Source organism: Podarcis vaucheri, assembly GCF_965113315.1.
Source record: "Podarcis vaucheri genome assembly, chromosome: 1".
In the NCBI taxonomy this organism is placed as follows: domain Eukaryota; kingdom Metazoa; phylum Chordata; class Lepidosauria; order Squamata; family Lacertidae; genus Podarcis; species Podarcis vaucheri.
Window position 1 is genome coordinate 71,853,125 of NC_138759.1, and position 18,126 is coordinate 71,871,250.

The following is an 18,126-nucleotide window of genomic DNA, read 5'->3' on the forward strand; positions in this document are numbered from 1 at the left end:
TGCCCATTTATTTCCTTTGTACACAGGAAAGTGAAAAAACTAAAAGACCAATGTTTTGGCCAGCTAAAGGTCTTTCTCAGGTGTGACGTGTGGAGTGCTGCAAAGAACAAAACACCAATCAAAATAAGATGTGCGTAAGAGGGGAGTCAGAAAATGTCTCTTAAGATATTTCACCTGAACTTCATAGCAGTGGTCAATCAATTTCATTTTTAGATCCTATGGGGAGATTACATTTTCAGTGTAATGTAATTTTAATAGGTAGTAAGACAGCTATATGCTGTCTTAACAATTTGTGTTTACACTACTGTTTTGTCATATGCAATAGTTATTAATAATAAAAGTAAGACATTTGATATGCTGTTCTTAAAATTATTTCATAAATTCTCATCGCTTAATAGATTGTAGCTGGAAACAGCCATCTGGCAACATCACCAGTAATTCCACACATATTTATAGTGTCCATTACAATTTTACCATATGTGGCAATGTCTTAAGCCTATTGTCTCCTCTAGTGAAAAAAATGAATCCAAAATTCATCTGGTATGAGTATGCACTGTTCCCAATGCAACTTATAGCCATTGTTATGTTATCTTGCTAACAAAATGTGGCAACCAAAGACCAAATCTCTGGACATCAGTTGAAGCCATGCTTCCCATGGAGTTAAGCAGAGAGTTCTTGGTTCTGTGTTTACTAGAAGACCAGAAAGTGATGTGGAAAGAAATAACACGAGAACTGCATTCAGGAATTCTATTCTTTAATTCTAGGAAAGGAAAGGAGCTCCCCCGCATTGTTTTCAATTCTCACTCATATAGGGTGATTGTGCACCAGAAGTGGATTGGTGCAACCAACATGGGGAGCAGAGGGTGGGTGGAGTGAAGTTTGACTGTCCATTTAAATACCAGCAGCTCACATTATACCTGTGTTCTCTTTATGCTAATCCATTGTCTATGTGTACTGCAAACAGATATAGGGTAATTATGAAGCCAGTCAATTGCTGAAATGTGCCTGACTGCATAGGAGTGAGACCGATAAAGGCTATTTCTGAGATGCATCAGTTTTGCTTTTTCAGAGCCTTTTTTCACCCTCCCACTTGAGCAGTAAAATTTAAAATGCTAAGGAATCCCTTGCAGACAAGTCATAGCAGAAGGTGAGATACAGTTGTTTCACTCAGTATAATGCCTCAAGCTCTCAACCCTCATGTCTTCTTTGAATCATAAGAGTTGGAAGGGACCCTGAGGCTCATCTAGTCCAAGCCCCTGCGATGCAGGAATCCTACCCACAGCTGTCCCTGGGTGGGTTCGAACCACCAACCTTCTGGTTCACAGCAAGATGCACTGACCCACTGTGCCACACACAACACTCTGTGAAGCCTCATCCATGATACATCCCCTGCAGTCTTATCTCTCTTTAGCCTCATTCCCAATCCCAATTGCTATACTGCTAGTTGGGATCAGGTGTGATTGCAGGTGGGGTGGTCTTCTTAGATGTCCTGGTTTTCATCTGACTCTTTAAAAGGAGAGTCATTTTAACTCCCCCAAAGAGTAGTGAGTTTCCAGTTAAACAGTGGTGCCCCGCAAGACGAATGCCTCGCAAGACAAAAAACTCGCTAGACGAAAGGGTTTTGCGGTTTTTGAGCTGCTTCGCAAGACGAATTTCCCTATGGGCTTGCTTCGCAAGACGAAAACGTCTTGCGTTTTTTTCAAGTTTGTTTCCTTTTTCTTAACACCGTTAATACAGTTGCGACTTGACTTCGAGGAGCAACGCATAGAATGCGCTGTGGTAGCCTTTTTTGAGGTTTTTGGCAATTTTTGAAGCTTTTCCAAAACTTTTCCGACACCGTGCTTCGTAAGAAGAAAAATTCGCTAGACGAGAAAACTCGCGGAACGAATTAATTTTGTCTTGCGAGGCACCACTGTACTAGATTTGCTGTAAATGAAGAGAGTTTTTCAGTCTATATGAATTTCTTGAATATGGTATCCATGGTTGTTATAATAGAGAACACATTAAGCGAGAGTTTATAGAATTACTAGCCGCACCTGAATATTTTTTTCTGTTTTCAATGTTAATATTGCTCAAAATAAATGCTGTAGAAAATGTTGTCTCTTTTCTTATTGTATAATAAAACAATCATTAAAAAAAATAAAGGAAACATTGAAAAAAGAATTTAAACCGTTGAGTCTAAATTATTTCCTTGCCTGTGTCCTTGGCTATCATTCGTATCTAACTCATTCAAAGAATGAAAAAGTACTCCTCCTTTAAAAAAAACCCCAGTACAAATAATAATTTAAATCATGCATACAGAGAACAGATTTATTAAAAAATATAATGAATACCACCACCACCAGTTTTTCAAATAGAAGTAATATAACTCATTTAAAGCATGTTTGGTGTTTGGCAGCATGTCTTTATTAGTTTTTCACATTTGTTAAAATGTTAATATTTGGGTAATCCCCTTTTATCCTCACAGAATCATATGAAGTAGATTGGTTTAAAATAGAGTAGCTGGTTCACATCATCCACTAAGCTTCATTGCTGAATTTGGACCTCAGTTCCCCGTTCCATGCCCAACACTTTTATCTGTTATACCACAGTTTTGAACAGATGTGAATAAAATTAGCGTAGAACATTCACAAAAAATGCTTCTTATCCATGCTGTCTAAATAATGTTGCAGGGTGGAAATGCTAAAATGGTGTGCCTATCGGCTGTAAGAGATAGTAATTAGTTGCAGAGGAGGAGAGCACTGAGTATCTTTATTAAGTGTATTTAAGACTCGCGTTATGGTGTAATCCTATATATATATCTTCTCAAAAGTAAGACCCAGCAATTTACTGCCAGGTAAGTGTGAATAGGATTGCACCATTAGACGTTTTAAAGTCAAAGCCAATTCAATACCTAGAATTATGCCCTGGTGGATAATAGGAATCCAGTGCAGATACCGAAACATATTTTGGTAGCTTGCTCTTTTTACGAGGCAGGCTTTTTGTGTTCTGCAACAACGGAAGCTTCCAGTTTGCCCTGAAGGGCATGCTGGGTCATGTATACTCAAGGACACAGTTCACGTAGGCCAAATGCAATGTTTGTTTTGTAATTCAGCTATAATGTTTGTTTCTAAGACAGAAGTAGTCCTATTATTACTCTGAAGTCTGCATCAACTTGGGTAGAAAAACCAATAACTAAATTTGAGATTTTTTTTTTTATTTAAAAATTGTGAGCTCTTTAAAATCCTTTAGTCAAAAGGTTTCCTCTGAATTCCCAGGAGGACCCTTATCAAAATCCACCAACAATGAAGCAGCACAGCCCCCCCCCCATTTTTATTTCTTTCCCATCCACAGACTACTATTTGCTGCTTCAGCAGGTGGCAGTAATTATTTTAGAACTGGGAAATTTATCACCATCTCTGAAATAACACCAGGGGTTATTCAGTTGTCCTACAAAAGTGAATTGGCAGTTCTATAACAGTTAACTTTTGATATTAAACTACCCTGGCCACGTAAACATTTAGCACCATTCTCCTGTACAGTACATCAAAACAGGACACAAAAGCTTTGATAACCTACCACCCTTAAAACTATCAGGTACCATTGTTTTACAGTTCCTAAGCTGTTTTTGTGTTTTACTTTTTGTATATGTGCAGTACTGTAGTGAAAGGTGCTCTGTACCCATTTCATTTTATATGCTAGTTCATAGTGGTTCTGAAGAACAGTAATCCTTATTCTTAGTTTAGGAATTGACACACTTCAGAACTGCTTTTACTATAATGGTGCTTCTCAGAAATTATCCCCCCCCCCCATGAACCTACTTGAAATTCATGATCAGTTTCTGCAGCCCTCATCACTGTCTCTTCACCAACATAAGTGTAGAAGGCGTGGGCAAGAGAGAGGGAGAAGTTCTTTTCAGTAGTGGCCTGTAAACCACAGAATATTTACTATGCTGGGAAAGGTTAACTTAGTCAATTTTAAAAGGGTTCTGTTTTAGTTTGGCAAGCATGTCATAGTAAGAGACCCTCTGATTATGTTTTAGTTCCCTGTTGCTAAGAATTTTTATAATGCTGCGTTTACTGTTTGTTTTGTTTTATTGCTAGGATTGGTTTAATCTTGTGTGATTTCTATTTCTATTTCTGTTTGCATACTGCCTTGAGTGTGATATTATAGAAAGGTGGGGGGGGTATGAAATAAAAAAACCCTAGAAAACTGCAGCAGTAGCTGTGTTTTATTAGGTACTGTATATGTATTTTATTTAAATACAATTAAAATATTTGCATCTATATTTGCAGAGACATTTACTCAAGGGAAATGTGAGTTAGATGTCCAAAAATGAAAGCCTGCCGTTTTAGCTGCATTATGTAAGCCCTGAGTCTCAAAGGCACCTATTCTCTTCTGCCAAGAGTAAATAGCAGCAAGTGTTGCTATGAGATGATGTACCAAGTGGTTTTACTGCTTCTCGAATGGGGAATCATATTCATGAAAACAAATGTTAGTGGTTTAGATAAAACCTATCAGTTCACAAAGCTAACAACATATAAATCACATTGTGAAACAGAGTAATAAAAGAGTAAGCAGCGACAACATTTCAAAATGCATCAGAGTAAAATCCTACATCAGCATAGCCATGTGTTCATATGGTTCCAGGTAAAAAGCAGACCAAACTTAGAACAGTCACAGCATCACACTGGGAGTACCAAATACTTCACATACACTCAAGTTTTCAATGTGGAGGCTGGAACAGATAAACCTTACTTAGTAGTAGGGACCACCACCACTAGAACCGCACCTTATATGCACAAGGAAGGGAAAGGGAGTTTTTAATACATATGTGTGTGTGTGAATTCCTTGAGTGTACATCACTTTCTTTAAAGACCCATCATTGGCTACTCTATGCTACATGTACTATATATGAATTAGCATATTAGTTACGTGTAATAAATCACATTTTAAAAAATCACTCTGGGAGAAACCAGGAGTTGATAAATCAACTAGCTTGTGATACTAGGTCAACAAGACTTCATAAAGAATGATATTAATATAGCATAAAAACCACCATGCATTCTTTTTAATTATACTTGTAATGGGGCTAGTATTTAAACATTACAATGAGAGATTTTAAAAATGTATTTATCCAGCATATGCACTGTCAAGAAGCAAGAACATATGGCTGTGATCTGAAGATGTGAAATATGGATGCTGGACAGAACTTCTTGCAGTTGCTGAAGGAAAAAGTCACTTTAAAATGTGATCAGTCACTAAGCCCTTTGATAGTAGGAACTGCTGCGGTTGAAGCAGCAAGTAAAACTTCAGTTGCATGCATAGTTCTCTGTCATGTGCTTGGTATCATCTCTTTGGATTGCAGCCCAAATATGTTAGTATAGGAGGTTTGCTGTGGTGTTGCGGAGAGTTCCATCTTGTTCCCCATGCTATTTAACAACTATATGAAACTACTGGGAGCTGTCATCAAATGATTCGGAGTGAAGTGTCACGAGTATAAGGATAGCACTCTACCTTTCAGTCCCATCTGAATTAGGAGTGGTGGTTGAGGTGCTAGACAGGTGCCAGGAGGGAGTTATGGGCTGCACGAGGGCCAAAAAGTTGAATCCTGGAAGGACAGAGGTGTTACGTGTTCCAAGTTCTTGAGTCCAAGAGGTGGGAAGACAGCTTGTTGAGGATGGGGTTCCACTTCCCTGAAAGGAGCTGGATCATAGCTTGGGTGTACTCTGGATTCAATATGGTTCCTTGAGGCTCAAGTGCCCTTAGTGGCTAGAAGAGTCTATTTCTTGCTAACACTGGTTTGCTAACATGGCCACTTTGGGACAGAGCTTACTTGGCCATAATACTCCATGGTCTGGTAACTTCCAGATTGGATAATAGGTGCCCTTGAAAACAGCTCTGAATTTTCAGTTGTTCAAAGCGCAGTAGACAGATTACTGGCTGGGTTTCCATTTAGTTCTCATATAATCCTGGCTTTAAAACAGCTGCATTGGCTGCCTATTAATTTTTGGGCCCAATTCAATATGCTTAAGTTAGTGTATAAAACCCTAAATGACTCAGGCCACAAATATGTGAAAGACTGTGTCTTTCCCCACAGACCTCTTGGATGTTAAAATTGGCAGAGAGGTCCCTCTTCATAGTTCCACTGCCCTCAGAAGTTCTGTTGGTGGTGGCCTGGGAAAGGGCATTCCTTCTGGCAGCTCCTAGTTTGTGGAATTCCTTCTCCACAGAGATACATCTGGCACCATAATTAGCTAACTTCTGACACATATAGAATTGCTGTGTAAAGATTATGATGTAATCAGGATTGTTACTATAGCTAGCACTGGTAAACACAATTTTTTTTATTGTAGTACTTACTTACAACAGGAATTTGTCTTGACCATTTCATTTATCTAAGGTAAATATCATTTATTTAACGTGCAACTGTGGCTCACAATAGTTTGGACCTTGGAAAAGGTCACTGTACCACAGCCCATTGTTCAGTGCTTACGGTAATTCTATTTTGTATTAGTAAATAAATACAGGTTGCATTCTTCAAGGATATGCTCCTGGCTGCCCCTGAACGATGGACAATTTTTCAGTGTCAACCACAATAAAATTTTGTTCATCTCTGTTAGACCAAATGATACACCAGAACGTTTAGCACAGGTGACACCACCTAAAAGATGGAATGTGTATGCACATCTACCTCCCCCATGCTAATTGTTACCTCTTCCTTGGGAGATTGTGTATCTTTGTAACTACTTCAGACTGTGTTTGAATGTTTCCCTTTCTATACATGAAAAGCTAACGTCAATAAGATGAGTCATCTACCTGATTTACTCATGATCCAAATGTGCAAAGAGTGCACTTGCAGTTGGACCCTGCTACAGTCGAGAAAGGAATGTATCACATGTTATTTCTGCACATTTAAATTTTCAGTGACAACATCCTTCTAGTCGACATAACTTTTTTCCACATGGATCACTTGAAAATTGTTGAGGGTCTTGACAGACCACTTGATGATTTTCCTGACTGTTGTAGTAGTTGTAATGTGCTGCGCTAGATGCTGTATAATTTTAGTTGTACTTTACTGCTTCTTTTATGTCTTATTACCTTGTGTGTCCACAACATTGAAACTATAATACCAAAAAATACAATATAAGAAATAAAAGCAATAAAAATGCAATTAAAATCAACATGAATATTTGATGTGATTGATGTCTATTGACTTCAACCATAAATCGATAGACACACTGTGGACCACATGAATGAAACTTGCAGACCACTTGTGGTCCATGGACCACAGTTTAGGAACTCCTGACATAAGGATTGCATAATAACAGGTAAGGAGTTGCAAAGAGACCCATTCCTCATAGCAAGATTGTACTCTCCCTTATGCAAATTGTATATTGTGCTGTTGGTGTCGATTGAGGGTTTTCCTGCTACAATAAAGAGATAATGTAGTGCCACACAGTTAGAAGTTGCTTAAAAAGTTCAGAAGTGATCCTGTTGTGAGGCAAGATGAGGAGGGTGCCTCAGCAGGCATATTTTGGGCGCTGTTAAAAGGTGGCATCAGTGGGACATTTGATTTACAGGACACAATAATCTGAGCTCATTCAGTAGAGCAATGAGACTCTTAATTCCAGGATCATGGGTTTGAGCCCCACACTGGGTGAAACATTCCTGCATTGCATAGGGTTGGACTAGATGACCCTCATGATCCCTTCCAACTCTACAATTCTATTGTTCTCCTGTGCAAGCTGCACTGAGGTGTGGGAGCTAGTGGGGTTGTCCCCCCTGCAGATACTGAAGTATCTTGGGCTGGGCGCCCCTCACCTCAGCCTAAACCCCTTTAACCCTCTTGTTTTCAACAGGGGGCAGTCTGCGGCTTATACTGTATGTTCTTGCAAGGCATTTGAAACTTTACAAAGCAGTCTTGCTAAGTGAGGAACTAGAAGATGCAGGAATTGCAACTGGCTCTTTCCTGCTTCCTGGTTCTTCTGCGCCAGGGGCCATGTCTTGAGCACACCACTCTTTATACGCGAAAGCGCATCCACGGCAGCAGCAGCAGCAATAAAAACCGCGGAGCCAAGTGAGCCTCACGAAATCACAAAGAGGACAATCCCAACGGACAAGTTTCGTAGGGAGCTGAGAGACTCCCAGCCTATGCACGCTCTTTTCTGAGGGGAAAGATCCACGGTATTCAATGCGATTTACTTCCCAGATTGCCCTGCTAAGTTTCCTTAGAGGCTGGAATGGTGGCGCAGAGCGGCGGCTGCAGCCGGTTTTTGAAATGTAACTTTTTTCAAAGCGAAGACCAAGTTCTCTCAGAGCGCCGGTCTGCTGAGGTAACGCCCGCCCTTCTGGTACCGAGAGAAAAGCGAGGGGGAGACGGGGAAGTCCCACCGCCCCTTCCTCCTCCTCCTCCTCCTCCTCCTCCTCCTCCTCCCTGAGGTGGGGCCGGGAGGCCTCTGAGGAGGGCGGGGGGAGGGGGTTGCAGGGAGGAACGTCTCCGCGCTCTGCGCTACTTTGTCCCTGCGAGGCCCCTGTACTACCCGCGGTGCCCAGGCTGGGCGGCTGTGGAGAAAAGTTTCTGCATGCGCGAAGGGGCTGAAGAGCCGGCCGGGGACCGAGAGGCGGGAAAAAGCCGCCATCGCCGCCGCCACGGCAGGGCAGCGGGGTCGGTGAGGTGTGTGCGTTTGCCGCTGCGAAGCGAGGGGCGAGAGGGGGAAGGAGGGAGGGAGCCAGGGAGGGAGGCTGCAAGTTGTCCGGTTGCCATGACGACGAAGAGGATGCCGGCTGCATTTGGGCGCCCGGAGCGGCCGCTTCCAGGGAGGGGAGCGCAGCATCTTCGCCGCTTGTGGGCGCTTTTCGGGGTTGCCGGGTGAAGGAGGAACCTGCTTGTGTTTTTGTCAGCTAGCTTCCTTTGGGGTCCCTCACAAGTCACTTATTCGGAGAGTCTGCCGTGTTATCCGCCCTCAGAGGGGCCAGCCGGGTTAGGCTGCAGCAGCAAAAGCAACGTAGAGGCTGGAGGCAGCTTACTCTGCTATTATAGTTTAATAAATCGATCTAAGGCGTTGCATGAATATATACGCGGGGTAGGCAGGCTTGTGGAGGACGGAGGAGAGGTACATCTCCTCTGGCAGTGATGTTGCAGCTTTAAATGCACGTGTTATTTATTCATTTGATTTATTTATAAAACACTTATACACTGCTATAGCGTAAGCCATCTCCAAGCGGTTTACAGCAATAGTAGCTGCACAGAATAAAAGTTAAAAATTAAAATCAGATGTATGCTTAATTGCCTGTGTAAGCTTGGTAGCAGAGAAACGTTTTCTGCAAGCTGAAATAGAGGGTGCCTGCTGAATCTCTGTTGGCTGAGCATTCCACAGGACAGGGTTGATGACACCAAAGGCTTGGTTTCTTGTTGCTGTCAGGTGAGCCTTGCCAGCTCTGGGGAAAACTAATGATGCTCAGTGATCAAGCCAGGGTAGAAGGGTTTAGGCTGTCCTTAAGGTACCCTGGACGTAAGATATTTAAGGCTTTTAAAATTAATACAATGGCTTTGAACCTGGTTTGGTCGTTGATATGCAGCCAGTGCAGATGTTTTAACAAAAATGCCACATGATGTTGGCAATGTGCCCCCAACAACAATCTAAGTGCCACATTCCTCACCAGTGAAAGCTTCTGATCAAGGCCTTAAGGAAGCCCGACACAGAGTGCAGTAATCCAGCCTTGAGATTAACAGTAAATGAACTTCAGTGGTCAGGCTATTCCAGCAATAGCTATAGCTGGTGAAATAGGCAGAGCTGGTAAAAGGCACTCCTATCCACAGAGGACACTTGGTGCTCTAGTGACAGAGATGTGTTGAGGAATATCCCCAAGCTATGCACCTGTTCTTTCTTACCTTGCAACTGATAAGTTGCCTATCTCCTGCACACAGAAACTACCTATCCAAAGAGACTCCCTCTTTTCAGGAATAACAGTTTATTGGCCCTTTCAGACACCGATCCAGAGCTTTCATATGTTCATATGAGCTTTCATATATTCAGAGCTTTCTTATCTCCTGATTCAGATGTTAGGGAGCAATAGACACCTTGCTTTAAAGTTCCTAATGACTTTCCTTCCCAATGTGGTGCCTGTCAAATGAATAGATGCCTGCTACTTTATCTTGCCCTTCAGAGTTAGAGAAAGAATCAGATTCCTGGGTGGCAGCAATGATTAGGCTTTCAGTCTGCCAATAGTCTTGGATTTTTCCAGGCCTTTTATTCTTTTTTTGGGAGTACATAACTTTAAGGAAATATGTTATTTCAGAACCTTCTTGTTTCCTGGACTAAGCAGTCCTGGTGCTATAAGGCAACATGGAAAGTCTTTTTCATAAACTCACAGTTTTCTGCAGAAATATTACTGCACTTTTGTATATTATTGTTTTGTTACTGTTATACAATTCAAATTGGAATGTTGTCTCTGTAGTTTTTACAGAATTGTCTGAATCAGGAAAAACTATCCCACCAGTTAAGCATGTTTAATCAGAAGTAAGTCCCACACAGTTCAGTAGGTCTTACTTTCATGTGATTATGCTTAGGACAGCAACCTTAAAGTGTTTTCTCATATGAGACCTAAATTGATTTAGAGCTTTTTGTATGCTGTTTGTACACAATGAGCACTGTGTGTGACATAAACTTTATGCAAAAATATAGCATAGAGAGAAAACATCTGAAATGCAATGTAAATTTTATACTGCTTAGCATTCCAAACCCAGATGAAGCAATGGCTGCTTTTAAGGTTGACATATGTTTTAGAAAGTTCTTTCTAATATACCATCTAAACCTCTTTGGTTACAGTTTAAGACAGGAACTGGGACCCTGTGGCTCGCCAGATGTTGTTGGACTCCAGTTCCCACCAGCTGTAACCAGCATGGCTAATGGTTAGGTATGATGGGAGTTGCAGTCCAACAATATCTAGAGGGCCACAGGCTCGCCATTCCTGGCGTAATATTTCCATTTGTCTCTGACTGTTACTTTTTCATTCTTATGTTCATGCTCCCTCTGGTGGGTTATAGCGATGTGCACATCCGTAGGATATAAAAGTCAAGAAAAGATTTTTACAGGGCAAGGTGCTATCTAGCATTCTTAGACGAGGCTACTTATCTAGATCCATTTCAATCTCATTATGGTCCATTTCCATCACTAAAACAGCCTTGGTTACCCTGATATGTTATCTGGTTGGGAGACCAGAGGAGAGTGAGACCTTACTATTTTTTCTGCCACTCGCAGTGGCTTTTGGTTTCCATAACCAGGGGTAAAGGTAAAGGTTAAGGTAAAGGGACCCCTGGCAGTTAAGTCCAGTCACGAACGACTCTGTGGTTGCAGTGCTCATCTCGCTTTACAGGCTGAGGGAGCCGGCGTTTGTCCGCTCTGCAGACAGTTTTTCCGGGTCATGTGGCCAGCATGACTAAGCCGCTTCTGGCGAACCAGAGCAGTGCATGGAAACGCCGTTTACCTTCCCGCCGGAGTGGTACATATGAATCTACTTGCACTTTTTGGTGTGCTTTCGAACTGCTAGGTTGGCAGGTGCTGGGACCGAGCAACGAGAGCTCACCCTCTCGCAGGGATTTGAACCACTGACCTTCTGATTGGCAAGCCCAAGGCTCAGTGGTTTAGACCACAGTGCCACCTGCGTCCCTAGACAAGGGGTAGTCAACCTTTTTATACCTACCACCCACTAATGCATCTTTCTTGATGGTAAAATTTTCTTACCACCCACCAGTGCTCGATGGAAGGAGGATTCAGCTTGTGCCATAGAACCCCCTACCACCCACCCAGAATCCTGAAATGCCCACTAGTGGGCGGTAGGGACCAGGTTGACAACAGGACCAGGTTGACAACCCCTGCCATAGACCATGCTGGATTGGCTGATTGAGTTGGGAATTAGAGGCTGTGCTGTGAAGTGGTCACATTCCTATCTGGAGAGCAACTTTCAGAAGAAGTTGCTGGGAGACTGCTGCTTAGCCCCCTGGCTTTTAATATTCTGAGTTCTGTGGGGTTTTTAATATTCTGAGTTCTTGTCTCCCATGCTATTCAGCATTTACATGAAACCATCTTGTTGCTTTTATCTGATTTGTTCAGAAATCTTATACAACTAGCAATGGCTTACAGCAGAAATGAAACTGCAGTGTAGTTTCTAAAGTGCTCTAAAGTAGCACTTTAGAGGCTAGCAAAATGTATTCCTTAAGCGTGCATGAATTACAAAAAATGAGACATCTGATCCTGTGGATTTCAGTCCCTCAAACCTTAGGCCATAATAAATTTAGCCGTTAAGGTAGTAGTATTGTTCTTTTTGTTGTTTTGCTCAAGTTGCACAATGGTTTACTTTACAGAGTTGTGACGGTAAAAAAACATTCTGGCAAAATTAAAATTAAATTAAAAAGCTATTTGTAAAATTGAAGTTCTTAAGTGTCCACAATAGCAAGGGAGGATGATGATGAGAAAACCAAAACAACTTGGCTGCACCCCATGAACTCCTAGCATCCTCACCAGGTCTAGTGGGCAGCCGCACCACTGATTCCTCTAATCATTTAATGGAAATGAACACTTTTGCAACATGGAAGTTCTCTGTGTTGGTGGTGTTTACTAGTTTTTATTATTGTAGACCAAACTATAACTTCTGAAAAAAATATAGCCACTTGTTATAAAACAGCACACTGTGATACGTCTCCAGAAGTGCTAACAAAGCTTACTGCCCATCATAGGCACAGTCTTGACCCTTGTTTCCTACTTTACATGATTTCTGACAGAATTTTCAACTACTTTATTAAATTTGATTAGATCACCCTTATTCTATGAATGTATTCAATTATATGAATCTAATTCTTAAAATCCCTTCTGTGTTGTTGAAATAAAAGCCATCTTATGGCTACTGGGCCATAAGACACAAGGGCAATAGACTAAGATGATGATTACTCATTTTCTCTCTGCTTCTAAATGAGTAACTAATTATGTTATCTAATTTTCAATAGATAGTCATATTCACTCTCCTCAAGAATGTTCACGGCAGCCTGTAAAATAGATGCTTTAAATCAAGGATTCACAAATCATTAATTTGCTAAAACACATTAGGAAGGAATGGTGGGAGTTGGTTTTTTTTGTAAGGGAGGAGAGAGAAGAAGCCAGCCGTCTTGCCCAGAAAAAAATACAAAAAGGGGATAGGAGCTGGTTTTCTTTACCCTGTGAAACCAGTAAGTTTAGTGTAGCACAATTTTGTCCATTTGCACCATTAACAGAAATGCTACCCCACTGAATTGGCACTACTTAGGTTCACGAACTGCTCCTAGAAAAAACCTGTCAATTGTACTCCTTGACACTTAGTCCTCCCTGTGCTTAATTTTTTCATATTTTCTAGCTTGGAACCTGCTTCTTAGCTGACATTCTCTATACTGTTGCAGCTGCAACCCTTCACCCTTAACACAAGAACAGTCCTATTGAATCTACCTGTAAAACAGAATCCTCTGTGATTCAATTTCATTGGCTGGAGTTCTGGTATGGAAAAGAGAGAAAAGGACTATACTTTCTCCCCAGCCCACCTTCTCTACACTGTGCATGATTTTGTAGATTTCTATCATATGCTCCTTAGTTACTTATGTCAATATTTATTAATGTGGTTGGGAGGCTATATATATATATATATATATATATATATATATATATATATATATATATATGCTTTCGTAGATTTTCACGGGTACAGGAATGCAGGTTTTGGTGTCTTCGGGTGTCTTCCCGTGTAAGAGTCGGGGTGTCTGTGCGACGTTTCGACGAGGTCTCACTCGTCATCTTCAGGCTGGTGCTTTCGGCTTCTTGTTACTGGAACAGAGCAGAATCTGGTGTTTGAGTTCTTATAAATACTGTTGAGGGGTGTGGTGTATAGCCTCCAACGTTCTGGGCAGAGAGGAAGTTCCTAGATTAGTGTGCCTCTTCTTCTTTTGTTCCTTAATTACTTGAGGGATATCTTGAGTGATTTCATGAGTGATATTCTGAATACCACTGGGTGGGTCATTAAGTGTAGATTAGTTGCTAAAGCTTTTGTGTCTTGACCTCTTGAGCTTGTGAAGAGTTTTTCTGAGAAGATGGCTGTGCTGCATTTAGTTGTGCTCTGGCTTGGCTTCGTGTATAGGGGCGAGCTGTGGTTTTGTGCCTTGTGCCAGCCAGATCTGTGTAGGGATTGCAGGGGGGTGCAGCATCCGGAGGTGCCACTATAGTTTGGCTACTGGATGGAGTCTGTAATATGTCTGTGGAGAGGGTCTGGGTTTGGGTCTGGTGTGGTTGATTGGTGACGGCGTTCTGTGTGCCTCTGGTTCTGGTGTCGGTTTTTGTGGGGAGGGCTAATTTCCAGATGTCTGGCAGGCGGGACGTGTCGTCACGCTTGTTCATGTTGTGAGGGTGTTTCTCTATCTCGATGGCTTCCATGATTATTCTCTTGTGGTGATGTTCCATGTTAAAGAGCAATTTGGAATCTGCAAAATTAATTTCGTGTCCTGTTTCTTTCATGTGTTGGAAAAGAGAGGAAGTTTTTTCTTCTTTTTTGACGGCATTCTTGTGTTCTGCGATACGTGCATTTATTCGTCTGTTTGTTTGTCCAATGTACGTGGCTGGGCAGACTTTGCAGGGTATTTCATAGACCCCTTGGTTTTCCAGCTGGATTTTGTCTTTTGGGTTTCTGAGGATATTGGCTATTTTTTGGTTGGTGCAGAAGGCTGTTTTGATATTGTGTTTATGGAGGATTTTGCTGATTTTGTCTGTAGTGCCCTTGATATAAGGAAGGAGGGCCATGCCATTGTTTTCTTCTGTGTCTTGGTTTTTGGGGGGTGTTTCTTTTTGGATTAGCTTCGTAACCCTGTTTTTCTGGTATCCATTGGCGATTAACACATTTGAGAGATTCTGTAACTCAGTTGTCAAGTGGTCTTTGTCAGCCAGGCGTTTGGTTCTGGAGATGAGAGTCTTGGCTACGGAGTTTATTTGTGCAGGGTGGTGGTGTGATTGTGCATGTAAGTAGCGGTTGGTGTGTGTTTTTTTCTGGTAGATAGTGTGTCCTAGGGAGCCATCAGGTTTTTTGTAGATTAGGACGTCAAGAAAGGGGAGTTGGTTGTTGTCTTCTATTTCCATAGTGAATTGTATTTTGGGGTGTAGGCTGTTGAGATGTGTGAGGAAGCTATCTAGTTTTTCTTTCCCGTGTGGCCAAATTACAAAGGTGTCGTCAACATATCTGAGCCAAAGTTTGGGTTTGTGTTCTGACTTGTCTAAAGCATTGGTTTCAAAGTGTTCCATGTACAAATTTGCGATGACCGGTGAGAGGGGTGATCCCATAGGTGCTCCTTCTATCTGTTTGTATCTTTGTCCATTGTGGATGAAGTACGTGTTGGTTAGGCAGTGGTTGGTTAGGTCCAGGATGTATTTGGGGGGGGGTTGTATTTGTTTTGAGTGGCTGTCAAGGCTTCATTAATGGGCACTTTGGCTCAGATATGTTGACGACACCTTTGTAATTTGGCCACACGGGAAAGAAAAACTAGATAGCTTCCTCACACATCTCAACAGCCTACACCCCAAAATACAATTCACTATGGAAATAGAAGACAACAACCAACTCCCCTTTCTTGACGTCCTAATCTACAAAAAACCTGATGGCTCCCTAGGACACACTATCTACCAGAAAAAAACACACACCAACCGCTACTTACATGCACAATCACACCACCACCCTGCACAAATAAACTCCGTAGCCAAGACTCTCATCTCCAGAACCAAACGCCTGGCTGACAAAGACCACTTGACAACTGAGTTACAGAATCTCTCAAATGTGTTAATCGCCAATGGATACCAGAAAAACAGGGTTACGAAGCTAATCCAAAAAGAAACACCCCCCAAAAACCAAGACACAGAAGAAAACAATGGCATGGCCCTCCTTCCTTATATCAAGGGCACTACAGACAAAATCAGCAAAATCCTCCATAAACACAATATCAAAACAGCCTTCTGCACCAACCAAAAAATAGCCAATATCCTCAGAAACCCAAAAGACAAAATCCAGCTGGAAAACCAAGGGGTCTATGAAATACCCTGCAAAGTCTGCCCAGCCACGTACATTGGACAAACAAACAGACGAATAAATGCACGTATCGCAGAACACAAGAATGCCGTCAAAAAAGAAGAAAAAACTTCCTCTCTTTTCCAACACATGAAAGAAACAGGACACGAAATTAATTTTGCAGATTCCAAATTGCTCTTTAACATGGAACATCACCACAAGAGAATAATCATGGAAGCCATCGAGATAGAGAAACACCCTCACAACATGAACAAGCGTGACGACACGTCCCGCCTGCCAGACATCTGGAAATTAGCCCTCCCCACAAAAACCGACACCAGAACCAGAGGCACACAGAACGCCGTCACCAATCAACCACACCAGACCCAAACCCAGACCCTCTCCACAGACATATTACAGACTCCATCCAGTAGCCAAACTATAGTGGCACCTCCGGATGCTGCACCCCCCTGCAATCCCTACACAGATCTGGCTGGCACAAGGCACAAAACCACAGCTCGCCCCTATACACGAAGCCAAGCCAGAGCACAACTAAATGCAGCACAGCCATCTTCTCAGAAAAACTCTTCACAAGCTCAAGAGGTCAAGACACAAAAGCTTTAGCAACTAATCTACACTTAATGACCCACCCAGTGGTATTCAGAATATCACTCATGAAATCACTCAAGATATCCCTCAAGTAATTAAGGAACAAAAGAAGAAGAGGCACACTAATCTAGGAACTTCCTCTCTGCCCAGAACATTGGAGGCTATACACCACACCCCTCAACAGTATTTATAAGAACTCAAACACCAGATTCTGCTCTGTTCCAGTAACAAGAAGCCGAAAGCACCAGCCTGAAGATGACGAGTGAGACCTCGTCGAAACGTCGCACAGACACCCCGACTCTTACACGGGAAGACACCCGAAGACACCAAAACCTGCATATATATATATATATATATATATATATATATATATATATATATATATATATGTTCCCCCCTCGTTCCCACTATGAGAAAGCCTGTATGAGTCTACTTACGTATGTTAGAATATTCCTATTTTCATTGGAGAAATGTTGGAGTGTATCCAATGGGGAATTGCACACCTGTACAATCATATCTTTATGTTGTACAGACTGCATATCCAGACCATAGATATGATATAAGAGCCTTCTAACTTTCTCCAAAGAACATTACATTTACAATATGATGTAAACAGGGATACATTACACTGACTTGGACAAAATTGGGCTCTCTGTAGTGTGTTGAACAGGGCAGTCTATAAGCAATTTTATTATGGGAATGTTCAAGCACTTGAGGAAGTGAACTAGACAAGAATGCAAAAATCCCACTGAAAGCAGTGCTCCTAGCAACTAGCCAAGACCTGCAGTAAACATGAGCACAGCAAACTTCTTTGTTATGTGAACTTTTGTGGTTTCCATTTAACAGTGGAGCTGTCTGGACAAGATTTTATCTGCAGTTTGTGCAGATAATATGAATGTGGAGATCATCACAATGACTCAATTTCACAATTTCACTGTTAATATTTCTATCCCTTTATCTTATCATATTTTGTAGTCTCTTGTTTAGGATCTTTTACACCTTTATCTGAACACAGTACATACTTTGTTGTGCTCAGATTGTATGGTGATGGGGATCTTTCGAGCTTCTGAGTCAGCAAAGTAGAATCAGTTCACAAAAATTTGTGCAATATAACAACCAGGATATCACGCTTCGGGTATGAGCTAATGCAACAAGGTAGTATGGATTGATAACTAAGATGCTGGTAGGATATTGCAGCAGAGTTTGTTAGGGCAGTAGTATGCAAAATAGATCAGAAATTGGTAGAAAGTGCTTCCATTCAGCAGGGACCCATCTATATTGGTGCCAGCCCATGCAACTGGATTTTTTTTAAAAAAAGATTTCAAATCATTGCTGTCGATCTCTTTTTTGTCAGCTGTGTCACAAATGGGAGTTGTGGGATACAGTAGGTTTGAGCTTGGAAACATTTTACCAAAAAGGAGAAAGGTTATTCTGGTTAATGGATACAACTGAGATTCAAATGATGTACTG

General features: G+C 41.7%; 2 protein-coding genes across 19 annotated transcripts in view; both read left to right on the forward strand.

Annotated features, from left to right (window-relative positions):
• The window catches only part of TRIM66 (tripartite motif containing 66), a 62,974-nt gene extending 62,621 nt beyond the window's left edge, over window positions 1–353 (forward strand). For all 3 annotated transcript variants that reach the window (XM_082215925.1, XM_082215926.1, XM_082215927.1), the window contains one exon: window positions 27–353. In XM_082215925.1, coding sequence (XP_082072051.1) covers window positions 27–86 — 60 coding nt within the window. In that variant the 3' untranslated portion in view covers window positions 87–353. The remainder of the gene's footprint in view (window positions 1–26) is intronic.
• Window positions 354–7,980: 7,627 nt separating this feature from the next.
• STK33 (serine/threonine kinase 33) overlaps window positions 7,981–18,126 on the forward strand; it is a 60,847-nt gene continuing 50,701 nt past the window's right edge. For 5 of the 16 annotated variants that reach the window (XM_082193689.1, XM_082193677.1, XM_082193691.1 and 2 more), the window contains exon 1: window positions 8,430–8,656. The gene's annotated coding sequence lies outside the window, so the exon portion shown is untranslated. Of the gene's footprint in view, window positions 8,167–8,195; window positions 8,316–8,429; window positions 8,657–18,126 lie in introns of those variants that run through there. The other 11 variants (XM_082193682.1, XM_082193683.1, XM_082193684.1 and 8 more) reach the window with 7 other exon arrangements.